This window comes from Eublepharis macularius, chromosome 16 (genome assembly GCF_028583425.1).
Source record: "Eublepharis macularius isolate TG4126 chromosome 16, MPM_Emac_v1.0, whole genome shotgun sequence".
Classification (NCBI taxonomy): Eukaryota; Metazoa; Chordata; class Lepidosauria; order Squamata; family Eublepharidae; genus Eublepharis; species Eublepharis macularius.
In genome coordinates this window covers 2701628-2723839 of record NC_072805.1, presented here as the reverse complement: position 1 = coordinate 2723839, position 22212 = coordinate 2701628, and the positions used below count along the sequence as shown (strand labels likewise).

At 46.1% G+C, this 22212-nt stretch overlaps 1 protein-coding gene across 1 annotated transcript; it reads right to left on the bottom strand.

Annotated features, from left to right (window-relative positions):
- Positions 1-1701: 1701 nt before the first annotated feature.
- TSPO (translocator protein) lies at positions 1702-20383 on the bottom strand. The gene is made up of 4 exons (XM_055000174.1): positions 20274-20383; positions 16796-16991; positions 5450-5588; positions 1702-2150 (listed from the first exon to the last, which is right to left on the bottom strand). The coding sequence occupies exons 2-4, from the start codon at positions 16981-16983 to the stop codon at positions 1977-1979; spliced, it is 501 nt and encodes a 166-aa protein (XP_054856149.1). The 5' UTR covers positions 16984-16991; positions 20274-20383; the 3' UTR covers positions 1702-1976.
- Positions 20384-22212: the final 1829 nt, after the last annotated feature.

Here is a 22212-nt window from a genome sequence, read left to right as displayed (position 1 = left end):
ACTTTATTAGAGATTCATCAAGTTCAAGGTGCTCAGACAGCTGAATTGGCAGAAGTGACATGGATGGGGTTGGTAGTGTTAGTTATAAGGAAAGTTCCCGCCATCAGGATAGGGACCGTTGAAGTTTGGGCGCGAAGGAGCCGGGGGCGGGGGGTGAGAAGGAGAAGCTAGGTTGAGGCTAGACAGAATAAAGAATGAAATCATCTCAGTTCCCAAGAAGGATACATTTTGAGCAGGCCGCAGCCAGGCTTCAAGGACACTTGCTGGAGGCAGCGGGGAAAGAGAAAGTAAATACTTGTGAGATAACCGACTGCCTTAACATCAATAAGAAACTTCTCGTGCCCTCAGAGGACTAGCACATAACACAGCATACATTCATGGCAGATATGCAGGCAGGCATATACGACACAAGGCTTGGTGTGAATTACACCATGAGTCTTTCTGAGGCCTGTTCCATGACAATGAGCACTGTCCAAGGCACAGGGCTACATTCTTCATACGTACTCAGGCAAACGGGGGCAAACAGTCGATGTATGCCTGACCACATGGAAGTAACCTGATAGTATGCAATGACTGTCTTGTAAAGTTGTTTGAGTTTGAACCACAGGTGTCCTAAATCTGCAACAAGATCTTCTCATTCAAACAACCTCTTGTTGCAGTTCCGTTCTGCCCCGCCCCCCATTGTGCTGCATCCCACAGCAATGTCTGAGAGCCCCTCCCCCCCCCCAGTTCCTGTCACTGAAAAAGCCAGAGGGGAGGAGAAGCAGCCAGCCATATGACTGCTTCCCTGAGCACCATTTGTTTAATATATTATTATTGCTATCGACTGCTTTGGGAGCCAAGCAGGGCAAAAATAAATAAAAATTTATATCCTTTATTATCCACAAAACAGCTCCATTTGGGCTCAGTTTTCCTTCAGGCCATATACCTCAAGCCTCTCACAAATGGTACCATTTATCATTTGTTTTGCTCTCTGGCCACTACCAGCAGTAGTGTACGATGCCAGCCACCCAATAAATTTATATTGAGTCATGTCCTAAACGAGACTGATTCAGTAGAGACCGGACTGAGTTTGCATAGCGGAGGATTCAAGTCCCAGCGTGGCCCTGGACAAGATTTATTGCAAGGCTGGGTTAGAGGTTAATAAGGGATTTGGCACTCTCAACAGCAACTTTCAAAACGCTTTCTGTTTAATCCGTCCGGGCTTTCTGCCTGCTGCGGTGCTATTCGATCTCTGCATATGGGCCCCCTCTTGCTTAGCCGGGTTGACTGGCACCCTTCTGCTGCCTCCAGTGGGGGCAGATCCATTTATTACATTGGAATCAAGCCCCCTCCCTTTGTGCTTTCTTGTTTAGACATGGAAATGTGTTGTTTGAAGTAGGCAGATAAATTGTGGGAGACTTGCGCATATTTTTCTTAACCTATATGCACATTTAAGATAGTTAAAAGTCTTTTGTTAGTTAGGAAAATCCCAGCAAGAGAACTGAGGGCGATTCACCGAAGCCTGTGATTTTAGAGGTTCACACATGCGCAGGCAGTGTTATGAAGACTACATTACCACCCCAAACAATGTTTTCCCAATAGAATTCATTAATAAATCCAAAGTTGATGGGCAAGTGACTGAAAGGGGGTTTATCTCCTTGCCCAGATCGAAGGCCTGGTTGTGCCACTCAAAGAACACACAAGCATATTGCTAAGAAGCACATTTCTCGAATCCTTCCATTTTATTGTGGTTTTATCTAGAAAATGTATATTTGCATGTTAACATGGACATTACATTTCACAATGGTCTAGATTATGGAATCATAGTTAGATGTTTGATGTTTTTTAAATACTGTTTTATCACAACTCCCTTTAGAAGATAGATCAAGGTGAGTAGCCGTCTTTGTCTGTAGCAGTGGAAAAGAGCAAAAGTCCAGGAGCACCTCTAAGACTAACAAAATTACTCTTGCTCTTTTCCACCCCTTTAGAAGATGTTATGGGTGCTTCTTGTCACGGTTGCCCTTCCACAAACGGTAGTTTAGCACTGAAGCAAAAGTCAGCCAGGCTAAATAAGGGTACATCAAATAGGCTGCTGTTTTGTTGACATGATACCAGACTGTAGTTGTAGCTGTTGCTGCTCCTGTGGTAAGTAGCAAAGTGACCAGCCCCTAAAACAAAATGAGATTAGAATGAGATTTTCATATAAGGTCAAAAGAGTACAAAGATTTCAAAAGATCAGTTACTTTGATACATAGATGTCATAAAAAATGGTCTTTCTGCCTGTTAAGTTTCATTCCCCCAGTATGCCAACCCCTTTACTACAGACACAACAAATGCATGCCAGTTCCTGAGTGCCCACCCATCCTTCATGTAGTTACTGCTCTAGATAATTTCTTGGTTTGGCTGAATGGTTTGAGCTTCCACCGTGCCCCACTCCCCGCCCCCAAGCCCTCCTCATATGCAAGAGAACATCCTGTACTGGGGCTTGGACGATGTTTTTTTACTAAGGAAGTTCTCTCCCCTACTAGCTGAGTTAATCTGTGGAAATCTGTAGATAAACATCCTTAAACTGTTGCTTTATTCAGAATAATGATTGCTCATCTATGAGAGGAGCAGACCAACCCAGTGTGGCCTCTAGACAGAGACGTGAATGGTTGCCATCTGGGTCTGGAAGGTTCTAGATCTCTGCAGTAGTTGCGGGGAGGGTGAAATGGTTGTAATTATTTGAATTTCTTTCTGCTGGGAAATCAGAAGAGCCTTTCTATTAGCATTGTTAAGAGGAATGGTATTTCTTTTTCCAAAAATCTCTTGTTCAGATACAGCCATTGATGCTTTTTTCCCTCTTACAAATGAGGAATTTCTGTTCCACTGTGGTTTGATTTCTCTTTGTAGTTTTCTGTTAGACTACATATGTAAATTTGGCCCTTGCAGGGTTTTTTTTTTTTGCTGTTACACACTACAGGGTAGTGCTCTAACAGGGAGGTAAGGAGGTTTGGGAAGGCATTGCCCACCTCTGACCACCTGCAGAGTATAATTCTGAAATTCTGTGGAAACCCCGTTCCTGCCCTTCCTCTGAATTCTCGTATGATCCAGAAGGAATTGATTCAAACCAGGCTCAAAATTATTGAAAAGAAATGGATTGTTGGACTTCAGGGAGAAATTTGGTTAAAATGATAATTTCTCTTAACAATATGCTACCTGCTATGTTTTGTTTTCCTGGCTCTGCCTTAGGAGGCTCTCCAAATACTCTGGTGGCCACCAGAGAGATGCTCAGTAAGCTTGTCTGTAGTCCTGGTGTCAGTCCCTGGCAGTGAGGTCCCTTCAAGCCCTCCACAGTTAACACACAGGCGTTCCAGTTGAAGCAACTTTATTAGAGATCCATGCAGTTCCAGGTGTTCACACAAAGATAGCAATTGGCAGAAGTGACTATTCAAAAATGGACACTACTAATTATAGGGAAATTTCCCACCCTTTGCATCCATTGACATTCTGGCGCGAAAACCCCAAAAAGTTACATGGGAACTGATTAGTTTAGGCTAGACAGAGTACAGAATGAAATCATTCTGACAAAAGATACATCACTCACTGCCCGCAGCTTGCATCCAAGGACACTTGCCATAGAAGTGAAAGTAAATACTTTCAAGAGATTACAGTCAACCGCCACTGGCTCAGTACATTACATGTTAGCAGTTAACACACTCTCAGATGATTTATACAGAATACAACTGTAGCAAACAGTTATGATCAGCACAAGATACATAATACGACACCTGGGGTGACAGCCCAGTGTCATAGCCAGGTGTTTCTCCTGGAGCCATGGATAGAGAGCATTTAGCCACGAGTCAGCCGTCAGCCCAGCACTAGCCCGTCTTTCACTGGTTTAGGAAGGTCCTTGTGCCGCAAGTAGCCTGTCCAGGCAAAAACTGAACTTATAAAAGACACTCTAAGGGAAGTTGCTGTTCTGTCAAGAGTTTTTGTTCAGTGCTGTTACTACTTGCCTGTCACATCCTTTGGTCTGCCATTGCATTGAGATCACAGGTGTGCGTGAAACAGCCACCAATGGATCATCTCTTGGAGGTGAACTGAAATGCTCTGCTACTTGAGATTTGTCCATTTTGCCTTGATGATCCTATCAAATGACTAGGGACTCACAGGCACCTAAGGAAATGCCTCCTTTGCTCTTCCGGGCAGAAAAGCTGTGGCCTCTCACCTACATGTTGTTGCTCAAGACATTTGTCAAGATACACGGGGGAAAGACTCTATTGGGAAAAGGCAGCCATTGGGAGTCTCACTGCGGTCCACTTCCTCCTCCTACAGCTCCCTTGGTCTCTGATCACATCAAGGGAAACTTCCAGTTTGTCTGGGAAAACAGTGAGAAGGGCCAGCTCCTCCTTCCCCTACATCGGGGTCAACTGGACTGTTGCGTTTCTGGAGGGGCTTTGTCATGTCTGTACCCCTACACCCATGTCATTATTAGGTGGTGAACCATTGTTAATGCTGCACCTTCATTTCATTTTGCAAATGCTCTAACTTTCATTTCTCAAGCGGCCTGAGAACACAGCTGTCTTATCTCTTTCCTTTGAAGCTCACAGAAGTGACCTTGCAGTGTCTGAAATGTTACAGTTTACTCTTACGCCTTTTGTCCTGTCTAGGCTGATGTATAAACCCTGGAAGACATTCCCAGACCCTTTCCTGCACAAACCTGTGGTCTAGGTGAGAGGGGGAAAATGAGTGGGTATTTAGAGCTGTACTTTCTTCAAGTTTCTATTCCTGTCAAGGAAGCGTGTACTGCTGAGATGCTTTTTTGCCTCTGAGTAATTCTATGGTCATATATATGGAAATGATTGGATTTCTGAATAAAACCATTTAACCAAGAGCTTGGACTTCTTGTGGCAAAGGTACAGAGACCTGTCTACCATATCCTGTCATCCATAGCCTAACAGGCTTCAAGTCTCCCTGCGGCCTCCACAGTGACCTTTGCATTTCTGATCTCATGGAAGCATTTGGAATAGCCTGAAGTTGTGCAGTAGCTACTAGAACTGCAGCTCAAGCTTCCTTTCATATGGGGGATTTTGTATTTGTGCTTTCTGATGTATTTTCTATGCAATGGCTTGGATTGATACATTAACTTGAGCTAGTGTGATATAACAATGGTTAGAAGGTTGGACCTAGGGCTGGGGAAACCTGGGTTCAAATCCTCATTCAGCCATAGGTCACTCGAGGACTTAGAGCGTGTGTGTGTACTTTGTGTACTTTTGTACCTCCCTTCCTCACAATGTGGTGGGAGTCAAATGGGGAGGGCAGAAGCTCCCCTAAGCTCCTTGGAGGAACAGCAGGGTAAAAATGATGGGAAAGTGATCTGTTGTGGAAAAGATTCCCTCCCTTTTTTGAAACCACTGCTTTAACCTCCAAGGCCAGAAGCCGTTGCTTTAACTTCTAAGGCCAAGCAACACATCTGTATACTTACCCATCCTATTTTGTGATTTCCAAAGAATATGGGAGTCCACGACCAGTTCAGTGCTAGCTGTCCAGCATAAAGTCCAAGTGGAACCATAGACTTGTCATTGAAGCCTCCCAGTTCCCTCCATACCAGGTACGAGCCATATCTAAGGGGGGGGGGAAGAACATCACAGGGAATGAGCAACATGCCTGATACTGAAATTCTGAGTGCTGATAACTGAAACCACGTGATACTTTAAGCAACGGGCATTTCATCCCTGCATCTTGACTGTGTCTCATAAGGACAGCCATCTGGGCTCTGAGAAGGAAAGGGACCTGCAGCTAGAAGAGCACTCTTGGAACGTACGTGGAAGGTGATGATGTCGACAGAAGGCCCCTTTCCAGTCACCTGCATGGAGTGTGCCATGTTTGTTTTCCTCCCGGAAGGGAAGACGGACTTCACCTGTCAGAAGTGTAAGCTGGTCAGGCTTTTGGAGGAGAAGATTCAGAGCCTGGAGGAGAGGATCACCACCCTTCAGGAAATCAAGGAAAGGGAGGATTTCATTGAGAAGAGCCCCCCGGGGCTCTGCACAAGCATCAAGAAATAAGTCCAAGAGAAGAAGAAAGAGTTGATCTCCCTTCTGAGCCTCCTCTCAGTTCTGCGGTACAAACCAGAAGACATGGACTAAGGCAACGCTCTGTTCCACTGAAGCTCAAGAATCGTTTTGAGGTGCTTGAGATGGTGATGGAGATGAGAGTGGAAGGAGAACCACAAAAACCTGGAGGAGGGAGTGAAGAGGGCATGGGGCCACATGGAAGTGGAAGAAAATGGAAGGTGGTGGTCATCGGGGACTCTCTGCTCAGGGGTATGGAGCGTCATGTGTCCAGGCCACATCCCCTACTCTGAGAGATGTGTTGATGGCCGGGAGCCAGAATTCAGGATATTACAGAATGACTGCCAAAACTGATCAGACCTAATGATCAGTACCCATTTGTGCTGGTTCATGTGGGAACTAATGACATGGCTGCGAATACCATTGCAAGAATTAAAGAGGACTACGAAGCTCTTGGAAGGCAGTTGAAGACAGTGGGGGCACAAGTGGTATTCTTTTCTATCCTTCCTGTCAAAGGAAGAGGAATGCAAAGGGACCAGACCATACTCAACATGAATTGTTGGCTGAAGTGGGGGTGCCGGCAGGGACCACAGGATAAGTTTCCGTAGATAAGGCCTTCTAGCACATGATGGAAGAAAGCCATGGAAGAAAATGTTTGGAAAGAACCTGGAACGTTTCATCAGGAGAACTTTAAACTGATTCCACAAGGGGAAGGGGATGATCAACATGGGGATTTCAATGAAGAAATGATAACAGCGGGGGCCCACCTGGGTAGGACAGAGTGAACAAAGATACAAGGCTACAAGTGCCTATATACCAATGCCCAAAGTATGGGTAATAAGAAGGAAGAGCTTGAGCTTCTCTTGCAAAAAGAGGGCTACGATATAGTAGGAATTACTGAGACTTAGTGGGATGATTCCCATGACTGGAATGTGGTAGTGGATGGGTACAAGTTGTTCAAGAAAAACCGGAAGGGTAGAAGAGGAGGCGGAGTGGCATTGTATGTGAGGAGAGGGCTTGATTGTCAGCAAGTTCTGGAGAATGTGGTTGACAGCCCAGTGGAAAGTATGTGGGTGGAAATAAGGGGAGGAAAGACAAAGGGTATTGTTGTTGGAGTCTGCTACAGACTGCCTGACCAGGGAGAGAAAATGTTTAAAGAATTTTTATTGGATGAGTCAATATATATAAATTACCATACATACTTTTTAACCACCATCACATTATATTATTCCCACCCATTCCCCCCCTTTTCAGTTGACTTCCAACAGTTTTCCATTCCCTTCATTTATACTAAATCACTATCTCCTACTATATAAATGTAAGTATTTCTACATTATAATATATACTATATAACATAACATAACCTCTAATATAATATAACCATAATATACTCATCTCTATCATATTCCAGATATATCTCTAACATTTATTTCAATATTACTATATTCTTCTTATCATATACTATCGTTTTTCCATCACTAATTGCAAACCAGTAAAGATCTATTCTCCCCTTCTAGCGATTATCCAAAGACCACATTTTTCCTTTCATGTCCCACTTTTTTTCCACATAATTCTTAAATTTCTCCCAATTTGTAACATAGTCCAAAGTATCTTGTTCTTTTAACTTCCTTGTTAACTTGTCCATTTCTGCCATATTCATTACTTTCAAAATCCAGTCTTCCACTGATGGTATTTCTTGAATCTTCCAAAGTTGTGCATAACACATTCTAGCCGCAGTAATCATATAAAACACCACTATTCTGTCCATTTTATCAAATTCTTCTAGGTTCATACACAATAGCATCAGTTCTGGGGATTTATTGACCAGGGAGAGAAAATGGATGCTGCCCTCCTTGAACATATTGGTAGAGTATTCAGATATCAGAACCTTATAATTATGGGTGACTTCAATTTCCCCAATGTGTGGTGGGAGACAAGCTCAGCAAAGCGACAAGAATCATGCAACATCCTGACCTGCCTGACCAATAACTTCCTTTTTAAAATGGTGGAGGAAGCTACAAGGGGCTCCGCCGTACTAGACTTCATATTACCCAACTGGGAAGAATTGGTAGATGAGATGAAAGTGGTGGGGACCTTAGGGGGAAGTGACCATGTCCTCTGTGAATTCCAGTTGCTGTGGGGGGCCAAGAAGGTTCATAGCCAACCTCATAGGTTAGATTTTCGTAGGGCTGACTTCAATGAACTCAGAGGCTTGATGAGAGCCATTCCGTGGGGGAGTGTGCTGGAAGGGAAAGGAGCGAGTGAAGGGTGAGCTCTTCTCAAACAGGAGCTTTTGCAAGCTCAAGCCCTCACTATCCCAGCAAGACGGAAACGTTGTAAGGGCTCCAAGAAACTGATGTGGATGAACAGAGAGCTCCAGAATAAGCTAAGGGAGAAAAAGGAAATGTTCAGGAAATGGAGAGAAAGACAAACCTCTAAAGAAGAATATATGATGATTACTAGGTACTGCAGATCAGCCATCAGAGAAGCCAAAGCTCAGTACGAGCTGGGTCTGGCCAGGGGGGCTTGCTACAAAAAGAAAAACTTCTACAGATGTGTGAGAAGCAAACACAAGATAAAAGAGGCAATTGGACCGCTGTCAGGAGTGGAAGAGGAACTGGGGGGTTGTTGGCTGCACCCCAAAGCCCATAACACCACAACAGGAAACACACTGGAGCATGATGTTCATGTCAGTTCAATGCTCAGAGTATGGAAAATAAGATGGGATTTGAACGCCAAGCAATAGCATATGACTCACTAGGTACTACTGAGATTTGGTGGCATAACTTTGATACTTGGAAGATACTGATTGAAGGATATAACTTGTTCAAAGAGAACAGATGCAGCAGAAAGGGAGAGAAAGCACTTAAAATATTCGTACTAATGGAAGTTCTCAAGTAGTCTTCCAAGGCAGCATTGTAGTAATCTCATAGAATCATAGAAACATTGGAAGGGATCCCAAGGCTCATCTAGTCCACCCCCCTGCACAATTCAGGAAATTCACAGCCACCTCCCCCCTCACTCCCCTCAGTGACTGCCGCTCTATGCCCAGAGGAAGGCAAAAACCCCTCCAGGCCAATTTGACCTGGAGGAAAATTCCTTCCTAACCCCAAGGTGGTGACCAGCATTTTCCTGGGCACATAAGAAGAGGTCCTGAGAACGTTTCTTCTACTCTGTATTGGATTCTTGCTAATGCTGTGTCTTTTAAAACTTGTATCTATTTACCCTTGATACTGATTGTACTAGTCTCACACTATGTAATCCGCCTTGAATCTCAGAAAGAAAGGCGGACTATAGATGACATACATACATACATACATACATACATACATACATACATACATACATACATACATAAAGTTACAGTATCATGCCAAATCCAGCAGGGGGTGCCATTTCTGAGCTAGATGTAATTGAAGGAAAGCATTCCTAGCAAGAAAACGGACCCACTTCTCCACCCACAAGGCTCGCTCAAGGACCACCCCGGGACTCTTAACTGAATCCCCCAAAGCCAGACCTTCACTACCCAGTGGTGGCAAATTTACCCTTCTCAGAATATGGACCTCTTCAACTATCATCACTGATGGGGCAGTAGATGTTGCTGGAGATGAGCCGTCTGTATTAGGTAGAGAGTGAACAACGGAATGTCTAAGAAGAGTATTTTAGTGTTCAGATACCTGATTCTAAAGCTTGTCTGCTTTTTGCTACTGTGCTACTGTGAAAGCTGCTTTTTGCTACTGTGCTGCTGTAGTGTCCAATATACCCTAAACATAATTTTTTGCTGAGTAAGTCGCAACTTAAGATCCATACAAGTGGCAGGCATGTGGCGTAAGGCCTTATCCCATTGCTTTAGCAAAATTAGATGCTCCAGATCATTATTCCATTAATCTCTAAGGCTCCGTATATCATATTTATTAACCAATCTCAAATATTTATATACAAATATTGCAGTTGTCACTTTCCCTATTGATTCAATAAGAATCTCCAAAAGTGGGGGAGATTCTGAAGCACTCAAAGCTGTCTCCAAAAAGCCCATGATGGATGTGCCACTTGAGGGGAGGGAGCCTGTAATTTGTACACACTAACAAATATGCCTGATGGTAAGCACTAAGGTTCAGAAGACCATATCCTCATTTATTGAAAGTTACATCCTCTTTAAAGGTGGTGCGTGCCAGGCAGGCCTTGCCACGGCCCTGCCATGCCCGGGGGGGCTCGCCCAGCAGGCCAGCATGGCATGTGTCATCGTGGCGCTGCGGCCTGGTCGGGCCTGGCCTGGCTCGGCAGGCCTTGCCACAGCCCTGCTCCACCTGGGTTCACCTGGTGGGGCACATGCAGCCTGATCCGGCCTGGGGGACGAACCCAACCCCGGGCTTGGCAGGGTTGGCCCGGGGGGGCATTGGTAGAGAGCCCCCAGACTTGACCAGGGCTGCAGAGACAGGGAAGGGCCCAGCATCTCTGGGAGCCCCCGGGGGCTCACATGGCATGGCAGTCAGTGGCTGCGGTGGGTAGGGCGCCCTTGTGGTGGGTAGGGCGGTGGGTAGGGCGCCCACTGGCAACGGGCCATGTCCTCCAGTTTGCAAGATCTGGGCAAGTGTGTCAATTAATTAATTAATTAATTTTGTTTGACTTATATCCCACCCTCCCCACGAATGGGCTCAGGGCGGCTCACACCATCATTAAAACACAATACATTAATAGTCAACTTTAAAAACAGATTAAAAAACTTATATTAAAATACTCCAGTGCCATTATACATAGGCTACTTTGGATACTAATAAAAGACATGCATAAGTCATAGCTGTGGGTAAAACACATAGCCGAGGGCAGTCATAGAAGAGGTAGCAATCTTAGATAAGATAAAAGGGGACACCCGCTGGTCCTCAACGAAAGGCCTGGCAGAACATCTCCATTTTACAGGCCCTGTGGAACTGTAATGGGGCCCGCAGGGCCCGGATCTCCAGCGGGAGAGCGTTCCACCAGGCCGGGGCCAGGGCAGAAAAAGCCCAGCCCTGGCTGAGGCCAGATGGATGTCCCTCGGGCCGGGGACCACCAGGAGTTGTTTATCTGCAGAGCGTAGCGCCCTGCAAGGGACATAATGGGAGAGGCAGTCCTGCAGGTATGCTGGTCCCAGTCCGTAGAGGGCTTTAAACACCAAAGTTAGCACCTTGAACTGGATCCGGAACTCCACTGGAAGCCAGTGCAGCTGGCACAGCACAGGATGGATATGTGCTCGAACAGGCGTTCCTGTAAGAATGCGTGCCGCTGCGTTCTGGACCAGCTGCAACTTCTGGGTCAGGCCCAAGGGCAGCCCAGCGTAGAGTGAGTTGCAGTAATCTAGCCTGGAGGTGACCGTTGCATGGATTACTGTGGCCAGATCCTGGGATGAGAGAGAGGGTGCTTGTTGTCTGGCCTGTTGAAGGTGAAAAAAGGCAGACCTGGCAACGGCCGTGACCTGGGCCTCCACTGAAAGTGTGGCGTCCAAAGTCACACCCAGGCTTCTCACCGTCAACAAGGCTTCAGTTGTAACCCTGCTGAGGGCTGGGATCTAGGTCCCCAACCCCATCGCTCCACAACCCAAACACAGAACCTCCGTTTTCAGAGGATTCAATATCAGGTGACTCTGACGTTACCATACCGTCACAGCCTCAAGACCCTTGGCCAAGGAATCCAGAGCACAGTCAGACTGGTCGTCTATCAACAGATAGAGCTGGGTGTCATCCGCATACTGGTGACAACCCAGCCCAAAATTGCAGACTCCCTGGGCGAGGGGGCACATATAGATGTTAAATAGCATCGGGGAAAGAATTGTCCCCTGAGGGATGCCACACACCAAGGAATGGCAGCCAGCCATTGAAGGACTGTCCCACAAATCCCCACATCGGCAAGGTGGTGGGTCAAGAGATCATGATCAACCGTGTCGAATGCTGCTGTAAGATCTAAAAGTGTAAGCAGTGCCGCCCTGGCCCGTTCCAGGTGCCGCTGCAGATCATCTGTGAGGGCGACCAGAGCCGTCTCCGTACCATGGCTGGGCCTGAAGTTGGACTTCAATGGGTCCAAGATAGAGGCATCGTCCAAGTATACCTGTAACTGTTCAGCTACTGCCCTCTAAATTACCCAGGAATGGAAGATTTGAAACTGGGCAGTAATTGGCTGGATCAACAGGATCCAGTGATGGTTTCTTTAATAAGGGCCATACCACTGCCTCCTTCAATGAGTCTGGGAAAACCCCAGAACTCAGGGAAAGACTAATGATGTCAGCTAGCGGGACCCAAATCCCAGCACTGCCAGTTTTCACCAGCCATGATGGGCACGGGTCCAGTGGACATGTGGTAGGTTTCACAGCATGCAGGACCCTGCCTACCTCTTCCTGGGAGAGTGGTCTGATCTAATGTCAACCCTGAAGATGGCCAAGGGGCCTCCAGTTCACATACTGCATCAGCTGTGGTGGGCAGGTCCCGGAGGAGTGACAGGATCTTATCTGCAAAATAGTCTCCAAAAGCCTCACAGTTTATTGTCGAATTCACATTTTTTGTCCTATGTGTGAGGGACGTTAAAGCCCGAATCACTCTGGAAAGTTGTGCTGGGCGAGAACTAGCAGACGCAACGGAGGCTGCATAATAATCTCTCTTTGAAGCTTTCACTGCCACCTCATAGGTCTTCATAGACATCCTATAAGATGCTCTTGTCACTTTGTCACAGAATCATCACCACACTCGCTCTAGCCGTCTCAGCTCCCGTTTCATCTGTCGTAGCTCCTCAGTATACCAGGGAGATATTCTAGTTCGGGGGCGGAGAGGGTGACGGGGAGCGATCTCATCGATGGCATCAGAGAGACGGGCATTCCAGTCCTCTATCAGCTCATCCAACAAGCAGCCAGGGGGCATCGGATCCTGCAGAGCGTTCTGGAATCCAATTGGATCCATTTGATTCCGCGGGTGAGCATAAATCAGCTCGTCACCCAAAGGGGGGGGGGTGTTATGGTGCCCAGACGAGCCCTCAGGATGAGGTGGTCTGACCATGGCACTACTATAGGTTCATTCAGGTCCACCTGTATCCCCACCCCAAAGATCAGGTCCAGCATGTGTCCTGCTCTGTGTGTGGGTGCTGATATAAACTGGGAGAGTCCTAACGCCACCATGGAAGCTATCAGGTCCATGGCCCGTGAGGAGGCAGCATCATCGGTATGGACATTGAAGTCTCCCAGGACCAAAAGCCAGGGATACTCCAAGGCCCAGCCAGCCACTGCCTCCAACAGGCCAGGCAAGGCATCTGCAAGTGCGCTGGGCGATCGGCACACCAGACAGATGGCTATACTCTCCTCGGCATCAGGCCTACACAGTCAATGCCGGCACTCTTTGGTGTAGGGAGCGGCCTGATGGAGAAAGACTCTTGCATGAGCATCGACCCCCCCCCCATCCACTGTCCTGTGACTGATGAAGGACCGAGAAACCCGGGGGGGGGGGGTTAGCTCTTTCAGGGTGACAATTTCACCTTCTCATACCCAGGTCTCGGTCACGCACACCAGGTCCACTTCTTCCATTGCAAAATATTGCTGGAGGGTTGCGGTCTTATTATTGATGGACCTGGCGTTGCACAACAGCAGTGATGGGAGAGGGCATTGAATCCTAGCCCCACTATCAGCATCCATCAGGATGGGGCAAAGGTTGGAAGGGACTCGAGCGTAGCAATATCTCTGGCTCCTTCCCTTATAATGCCTAGCCCCACCGCCATACCTCCACCGTCCCATAACCACTGGGATCCCCGACCCCATATCCACCACCACCTCAAATAACTTCTGCCCCCGGCTACTAACCCCACAGAGCCTATTGCACTGTTACTCAGGTTCGCCTACCCAATAAGTTCCGTGAATACCATCCAAATTAATAATTAAGTTCCAAATTTCCCATCCCCCTTTAAATTATTAATTTCCCAACTTTTCTAACTAACTAACTAACTAACTAACTAACTAACTAACTAACTAACTAACTAACTAACTAACTAACTAACTAACTAACTAACTAACTAACTAACTAACTAACTAACTAATTACCAGAGTAGGTTTAATTTTAACAGTCCAGCAAAGGGCTACACCTAGCGCAGTCTGTCATTCAGACATGCAATACATACGGAATTCCCCCTACCCAAACCACCCTCCCCAGTAATAACAACAGTTATAGAGAAGGTAATACAACAACCAGGGCGAGATAGAGAATTTAATTTAATTTATTGGATTTATACTCCACCCTCCCCACATCAGCAGGCTCAGGGCGGAGAAGATAAGATCGATCTCCCTCAGGAACTGGTCTATATTATAACAAGCCTAATTCCGGCTTCAATCTAACAGTTCGAGTCCTTGAGGGTCTGCTGAGCAACAATTTCAGGGATTGTTAATAAGAGGACATTGGGGTGGTCTTTTATTCATTGGGTTGCACATAACACACACACATACTGCTTTTAAGTTGTGCTATTTTTACTCTGTGTGAATGTGCCGGTGGATTCTTTGATAATGATGTTAATGAGTTATTGTTATACTGTTTTTACTCTGTGCTGTCAGGAGCAGGTCTCTAGAGAGGCCGCCCAGGCAGAACTGCTAGTTTTGTAAACGCTTCCAGTACCATTTGGGATATTTGCAATTAGCTTACTTCACTAAATATTTTTACATTCTTTTCCCCTGAGTAATTCCGAAGGATGTGGATCTGGATATTTCCAGTCCAGATATGTATCCAAAAGATGCCTTATCAGTATTTTCCAGATACATTCAGGCAATACAATATATGTATTTTGCAGAGTACCAATAACCAGGTTCTGAAAAATGCCAGAAATATCCAGAAATATTTGAGGCTGCAATTTTAAGGCTCCCACAGACTCATTTTTCTTCCATTCTGCAATGCCCTTTGCTCCAATTGGTTTGGCTTGGATTATCTAGGTTGACATTGGTTTTGTTGGGTTGGCCATGGTTCTGCTGGGATTCTCTGGTCTGACGTTTGTTCTGTTGGGCTTGTTTATTCCATTTGCATTTGGAGGCTTTTAGCCAGTGGTTATTGGCTGCTTTGCCATGGAGAAAGCATGCAGTTTTTCCCCACAGGAAAGAATGGAGACAGGTAGGATGCACCTTGTTCAGGGGTACGTAGAACTGAATCCTGTGATCCACTTCACTTGAAGCCTCAGGGTCTTTAGCGGAGAGGCTCTTCCATGTTGGTGTAATTTACTTGAAAAACAGCCATTCCATGCCTCAGAAAGACTCCCCTATAGGAAGCGATGGACCTGAAAAATATTGGACTTCTGGAAAATATCTGCAATGGCATTGGCGATCCAGATAATCCAGAATACTGGTACAGAAACCCTTCCTAAAATCCAAATCAGAAAAATTCCAAAGATTTTTCATCCATAGTATTACCTAAACAGACACAACCTCTTGATATTGGTAGAAACAATCTGCAGAAACAAAGCAGAACCATCCCCTTCAAATGTCCGCTCCTCTCTTTCCTGCTGTGGAAGAAGAGTCAAGTCCAATACCGTGTTCCAGACCTCTGCTTTTAGTGGGTTTGCTTGGCTAGAAGACTGTGCTAAGGCAGAGTTCCCTCCCTGCTTGCGCAGGCACCTTGGAGCAAGTCCCCACCTGCCGTGTGGCTTGCAGCTGTAGCTCTAAAGTTAGGAATTATTATGAAAAGAAACACAGTTTGATTGAACTATGACAATAAAAGTAAGGATATGCAGATTTCTGGTGTTTTCAACTGCTTGAAAGAGAGGAGAAGTTAATCAGCTCTGAATACTTCACAAGCAGGCTAAGAAGTCGTAGGTTTGCTGTGTGCAGGGTGGGTTATCTTTAAAAAATGTGATTTTTGTATACATGTATGTAAAGATCGTTATTCTAGACTGCGTTGTTATTTGTTGCACAACTACTTGTGAAATACGACTCTGATGAAGGGATTGAAAAGCAAGGCAATACCAGCTGTGTGTAGGTCATGTTTTTATCCACACAAGGATTGCAGATTGATACTGTGGAGAGAATATCTTCTGCATATTTTGTATCATTTTGCTTGTGGTCATTTATCTGCCTGTACATTTATATTTATGTATCAGACATCCAAGCACTGTTACAAGTAAACTTTGTGTTGTGTTACATAAATCCTTAGAATGGTGTTACCAGGGCTTTTTTTCTGGGAAAAGAGGTGGTGGAACTCAGTGGGTTGCCCTAGGAGAAAATGGTCACATGGGCTGGTGGCCCCGCCCCCTGATCTCCAGACAAAGGGGAGTTTAAATTGCCTTCCGCGCCATGTGGCACGGAGGGCAATCTAAACTCCCCTCTGTCTGGAGATCAGGGGGCGGAGCCACCAGCCCACGTGACCATTTTCAAGAGGTTCCGGAACTCCGTTCCACCGCGTTCCATCTGAAAGAAAGCCCTGGGTGTTACCTTGTATTTCTAATGCCCGCACCATGGTCCTGTTTTATTTAACCGTAGCTCTAAAGTGGACTGCTGCTTACACCCCTTCTCTCTCTTGGCCCCACAAGCCAACTGCTCCCAACCCCAAGCCAGGGGAGCTGTGCGCATTCTGAAATATCATGCAGGTGCAGCACCCTGAGAATCTCAGCTGACTCTTAAAGCAAAGTCTAGCTACAGTGGTAACGCATATGAATAGCACTGCAGGTGGGGGCCAAAACAGAGGAGGCTTTTCACTAAGCAAATGCAACTTACTAGTACAGAATACTTGGATTTTAAAAAATGAAAAGTAACCAAAAGTTGAAGGCCACCAACGTACCCCATTGATGAATATAAACTTCCCCAGATAGGTGCGAAAGTCCAGTTAGGTGGATGCCACGATGGCTTCTCGAGGGATTCGTACCAGGTAGGCAATTCCTTCTTGGTAATGCGAGCTCCCCACATGCTTCCTGCATGGGGCAAGAGCACGAAACCAACAAGTGGGGCCCAGGACTGTGCCTCTTCCATTGCTGATGCTGTGACAAACACAAAACATGGTTGAAGGCTGGCTTTGCAAAATGTCACTAAACACTTTTATACCGAATCAGACCCTTGGGCCATCAAGGTCAGCACTGTCCAATCCGACCGGCAGCTGCTCTCCGGGGTCTCCGGTCCAGGCCTCCCACATCACCTGCTCTCAGGTACTTCTGGCAGGGATTGAACCAGGAAACTTCTGCACGCGAAGCAGAAGCCCAACACAGCTGTGGCCACACCCATGCGAGTTTCACTAGTTACAGGAATGCATTTTTCACTAGAAAAGACTTAAAATATTGTAAAATGTCATTACAGGGGCTTTAATCCACTAGTAATTTCTGTGCACAGAAGGGATTCCCATCCACATAGCACAGCGGTACTCACAATTACTGGACCAAAACTGTCACAGCCACTGTCTTCCCTTGTACCTCCCCACCAAACACACACAAACAATATTACACATTCAATATTAACCATACACTGTTTAATTATAAAAGCGTAGTTTGTGTCTCTGGAGGACGGGGAAGGGCTTCCCTCTGTTCCTTCTCTCGGTCTCCTCAGCCTGAGGCCCAGCAGCTCAGGTGAGGGAGCCAGGTCGGCAGGGTGCCCAGAGGGGGGTCAGCTGCCCATGGAGAAAGGGGAGGAAAACGACTTCCACTCCGCTGTGGCCAGCTAGCAGTTCTCCAGGGGGGGCTGCCATGGTGTCAGTGGCGGTTTTACTCTTTCCTCTGTCGCCCGCTTGCTCTTCCCTGGCAGCTGCCTGGGTGTTGGGATGGGAGTTCAGAGGCTGAGGGGGGTGGGGGGAGATGACAAGCCCTTGACTTCCATCGCTGGCACAAGGCCTGCAGCTCAAGGAGGCTCACAGCTTGCCCATTATTATTGTTGTTGTTGTTGTTTGTTTATAGTTTGCCTTCCCTCTGGCAGTGGCTGTTTCAAGGTGCTAACCCCCTGCCAACCACAAGCCCTCCCAAGCAATGCCCTGATGCAATTTCCTGGAACATGGGGGTGGGTTCCACATTGGGCAACGACACTCTAAAAAGCCACATGTGGCATGCCCAAGACTCACACGTGGCTCCCAACCCACTGAGTACCACTGCCATAGGACTAGGAAAGGTCCCTTGTGCACAAAGGTCCCTGCACTAATTGGCAGCCACGTGACTGACAAGCGATGGTCAAAAGGGGAGTGCCATTTTTACTTCCATGCAACAGAGAACTAGGAAAAGTAACAACAACTAATCTCTGCTTAGATGCGCATTTTCTAAACATTTAACCTTCTGGGTTCTCTGTGGTCCTGCTCTTCAAACCTGTCTTGAATGTCTATCAGGCAACAATGAAGTATTTTAGTTGCTGCATCTCTCTTGTGTGTGTGTCTCTCTCTCACTATATCAGTTCTTGTGCCCAGCATGAGCCAGAGCCATTCCATCGGCCGAAGCGCTTTTCCTTGGCTACATCTGTGCCCTTAACAGCAGCCCAACCTGTAGAGACATAGCAGATCACAGGATTTCCCCCATCATGTTAGTGTCCTGCTTGAAGGCACAGAGGAAGATGGGGAGAGACGGCGTCCCTACAAACAACTCCCCCCGGAAGAGTTTCCCAAAGGACAGTAGCACAAGTCGTCACCCAGTTCCCAGAGGGAGCCACATTCATTTACTGCAACCCAAACCTTGAAGATGTTCAATGGAATTGCCAAAGCTTTAATGAACAAGGGCTCACAAAAGCTTCTGCAACAATAAATGTGTCATGAGATCGGCAAGGCATTTAAACCAGTATGTATGAATTTAAGCTGTCTTAAACTTCACAGTTTCCAGTGCAAATCCTCTGTTAAAGATCCTTGCTATGTGTCCTACCAAAGTGCTTCAGCCCAAAGTGGGAGTTTCCACAAACACACTGTTCCTGTTTCTCAAAGAAGCTCAGGATGTCAAAATCATCCCTTGTTGGCACAAGTCAGATTCCTTCTGGCTCTTCAGAAATAACGATCAGAGGGCAGATAAAAGAACTGCACACACCCTCCATTCTTTTTTCCCACTAGTGACACTCACAAGTAAGGGAATCCAAAAGAGAGCTCACTTCCCACACAGACATGAACGTCAGCTTAACAGCAAACAGTAGTTTGTGCAGCCTACTTATAAATTCAGCTCTACGAATCCTACTCTTCCCGTTCCCCTCTTCACTGTAGCCCCCACCCTACACGGCATTTGTCCACACCGGTCCCACCATCCCCGGCCTCTTCTCTCTCTTTTGGCAGGGAAAAAGCTGGGGAGACACAGCTCAGTGATAACTTACAGCCCTCTATGTGCTATGTGCTAGATTTAGTGGCTCTAGTATTGATACTGAACTATTGTTACTCTGTTGCTCTAAGTGATAGAAAAAGTTATATGTATGGTCTCTCCTTTGCTAAATTACTTTATAACCTTTGTGAATCTCCTACAGAACAGAGTAGGACATTATATACCAGAATAATCTAGTGAAGGAGTCACAGTCAAGGTGTCATGGTGGTTAAGAATCCCCTGTCTCCCTGGTCGGTTGCCTACTTGCCTTATACACGGTAAGCTGCCCTTGGTCCATCAAAGGCAGTATTGTCTACTCTGACTGGAAGCAGCTCTCCAGGGTCTCAGGCAGCGGTCTGCCACATCACCTACTGGAGCTGCCGAGCATTGACCTTCTGTACGCAATGTTAATGCTCTTCCACTGAGCCATGGCCCTTCTTCTTTCCACCAAGAGAAAAAAGTAGCCCAGCACAGCAATTCACCACCCTTAAAAGTGGTTTTACCGGGGTGGTTTACACAGACACCATGTCCTCTGCCTCTGCTTTCTCCTAAACTGGCAACTCTTAAGCCTGGATTGAGGCTAGGGGGCCTTGGCCACTGCTAATCCCTGCATTCTCTGATGGCACACATCTCAAAGGGCTGCAAGATGCTGGCTGGCTGCTTGATAGCATGCAGGCTCCTTACTAGTAGGCTATGAAGCAGGCACGGGAACATTGCACCCTGGAAACAGCCCCGCTGGCCGCAGCGACGTCCCTGGCACATGTTATAGACTGAAAGGTACTTTCCTTCTGCTCCCAGACCAGCCACTGATCAGGAGGTGGGCAGGGGGGGGGGAGAAGCTGCTCTCTTCTTGGTGCAGCATTTAACTGCCACTGCCCTATTTTAGTAAAAATCAACCCATTTCTTCCACTCTTATTTGTCCTAAGATGAAGACTTTTTTTAAAAAAATGTGACATCTCCTGAGTGGAGAGGAAATCCTACGACATAAGATATTGTGAAGAAGTCCGCGAGGATTACCTGCTGCCGCTGCCTGAAGTCCTCTCAAGAAGAAAGGAAGAAGAGCGAACTAGTGAGAAGCCAGGTGGGTGTGGATCAGGCGCCGCCACCCCTGAGAGCTGCAGCTGCTGCCGCCCAGGGCAGCCTCTCGGCAAGTTCAGCTGTTCTGAGCCTTGCCCTTAAAGGTGCAACAAATTTCGGTCTCCTCAGATTGCACAACCTGTTGAGAGCAAAGGGGAGGTACGTCTTTTGTTATGCTTGCATGGGATGAGAGGCTGCAATCTCTGCTCTGGATTTAAACTTGACCTGCTTTCTAAGGCAGCATCTCCCTCCGGTCTGTGTCAAAAGGAGGCAGCAGTTTTATGAGGTCACTGGCTGAACTGTGTACAGTTGATGATAAATTGGTGGGAAAGGAGGTTTTAAGAATCCGAAGACTGCCTTGGGTTAAAAGGATGTGAATGTTCCCAGTAGAACCAACAGAACAAACTGGTCCGGCTTGTTTTGCTCTGGGGCCAGTGCCAGGAGAACAAGAGCAGGGTCTCTGCTCAGCCGATTCCGACGCAGCCACGTGAGGACGTTAATGGAAACATCACACAGGCACTGATGTGCAACATGCACGGAAAATCTTTTGTTTTGCACATTGATCGTTCGATTTTTGGGATGGTGTGAAAAGCTTCCTTACATACTCCCATTAATGTGGGGACTTTAATTTTCTGCTCCTTCTCTCACAGACATCCATACACAATGGGTTTTCCCTGTTTAGCTTCATTCTCCATTCCTTTTTCTAAAAGGAAGAACAACTGAGGTCATGTCAAACCAAAACAAAAAAAGTTACATACAAAAGTACAATTCAACATGTACTGAAGTGGAATCTATTTGAATCCTTCCTTCAACATCTGGAAAAGACACCTATAATGAGCCCCTGGTGGTATGCAAATTTATTTAAATTTAATCATCTATCTGTTAACTAATCCACTAAAAACTGAAATAATCTGGCAATTCTAATTTACATACGCACACAGTTTAAATGTGGTTTTATGCAGGTAAACTCAGGACTTGCTCCTGAGAAAATGTGCAAAGCACTCTTGCACTAAAAATTGACTGAAGAAAATAAAACCAGTTGGGCTGGTTTAAAACTAGCCCTAGGTGACCTAAACATTTCATCTGTTTAATGTTTCAATATTCAGTTACCTGCAAGAGGTACTAGACTGTCTTAATTACATTTTCTTTATAGGAACCAGGCCTTATAACTATTGGGTGAGCAATTCCCACCCCCCCCCGGCCCCCCGCCAGCACTTGGGAAAATCCATGTCTGGAACAGGTTGGCACCTTTTTCTTATTTGCTTCATTTATCATATGCTTTCCTTGCTGAGACTGACGGTAGAATACAGAATTATTAAAAAATGTAACATAGGATAGTATGAGAAATACAATAAACAGTGTGATAAAACTGAAATACATAATTAGAGGGAAACGAAATAAAGACATTATAGTATATCCAATGAATAATGCAGTATGAAAAGGAAAGGAGAAAAGAAAAAAATGTCTATGATTTTTACAATTAAAAACTACAGCCCTGTCCCCAATACTAAAAATATATCCTGCACAATTCCATTTTACCACATCCTTTTCCCTTCTGTAAAAATGCTTTTCTGAACAGTTTTATGCATTCTGGAAAACAATAGAAATGTGGAACCGTTCCTGACCTTGTCACGTAGGCGATTCCACCAGCTGGGAGCAACGACAGAGAAACTTTGCATAATGTTTTGCCATATAAATAATTTGTGTATTCTGTTTCTGCTGGTTAATACTTGGGTTGTGCATGTTAGTTACTGTTGTTAAAAATGCAGGCCTCTGGGGAAAGGGAGGGTCTGGAAAGATGAGTGCTGTGATTGGATGGTAGCTGTACCTGGGAGGCGGAGTGAACTGCAATTTTTGCCAGAGTGGATCTGAGGGAAAG

What these genes read in the sequence shown, in the direction of transcription:
- TSPO (XM_055000174.1), bottom strand. Translation starts at nt 16,983, where the DNA reads ATGGAAGAGGCACAGTCCTGGGCCCCACTTGTTGGTTTCGTGCTCTTG. An exon ending in AGTTTATATTCATCAATGGG is followed by an intron (nt 5,589 to 16,795) that starts GTACGTTGGTGG and finishes CCCCCCCCTTAG; the next exon opens with ATATGGCTCGTACCTGGTAT. An exon ending in GAAATCACAAAATAGGATGG is followed by an intron (nt 2,151 to 5,449) that starts GTAAGTATACAG and finishes ATTTTGTTTTAG; the next exon opens with GGGCTGGTCACTTTGCTACT.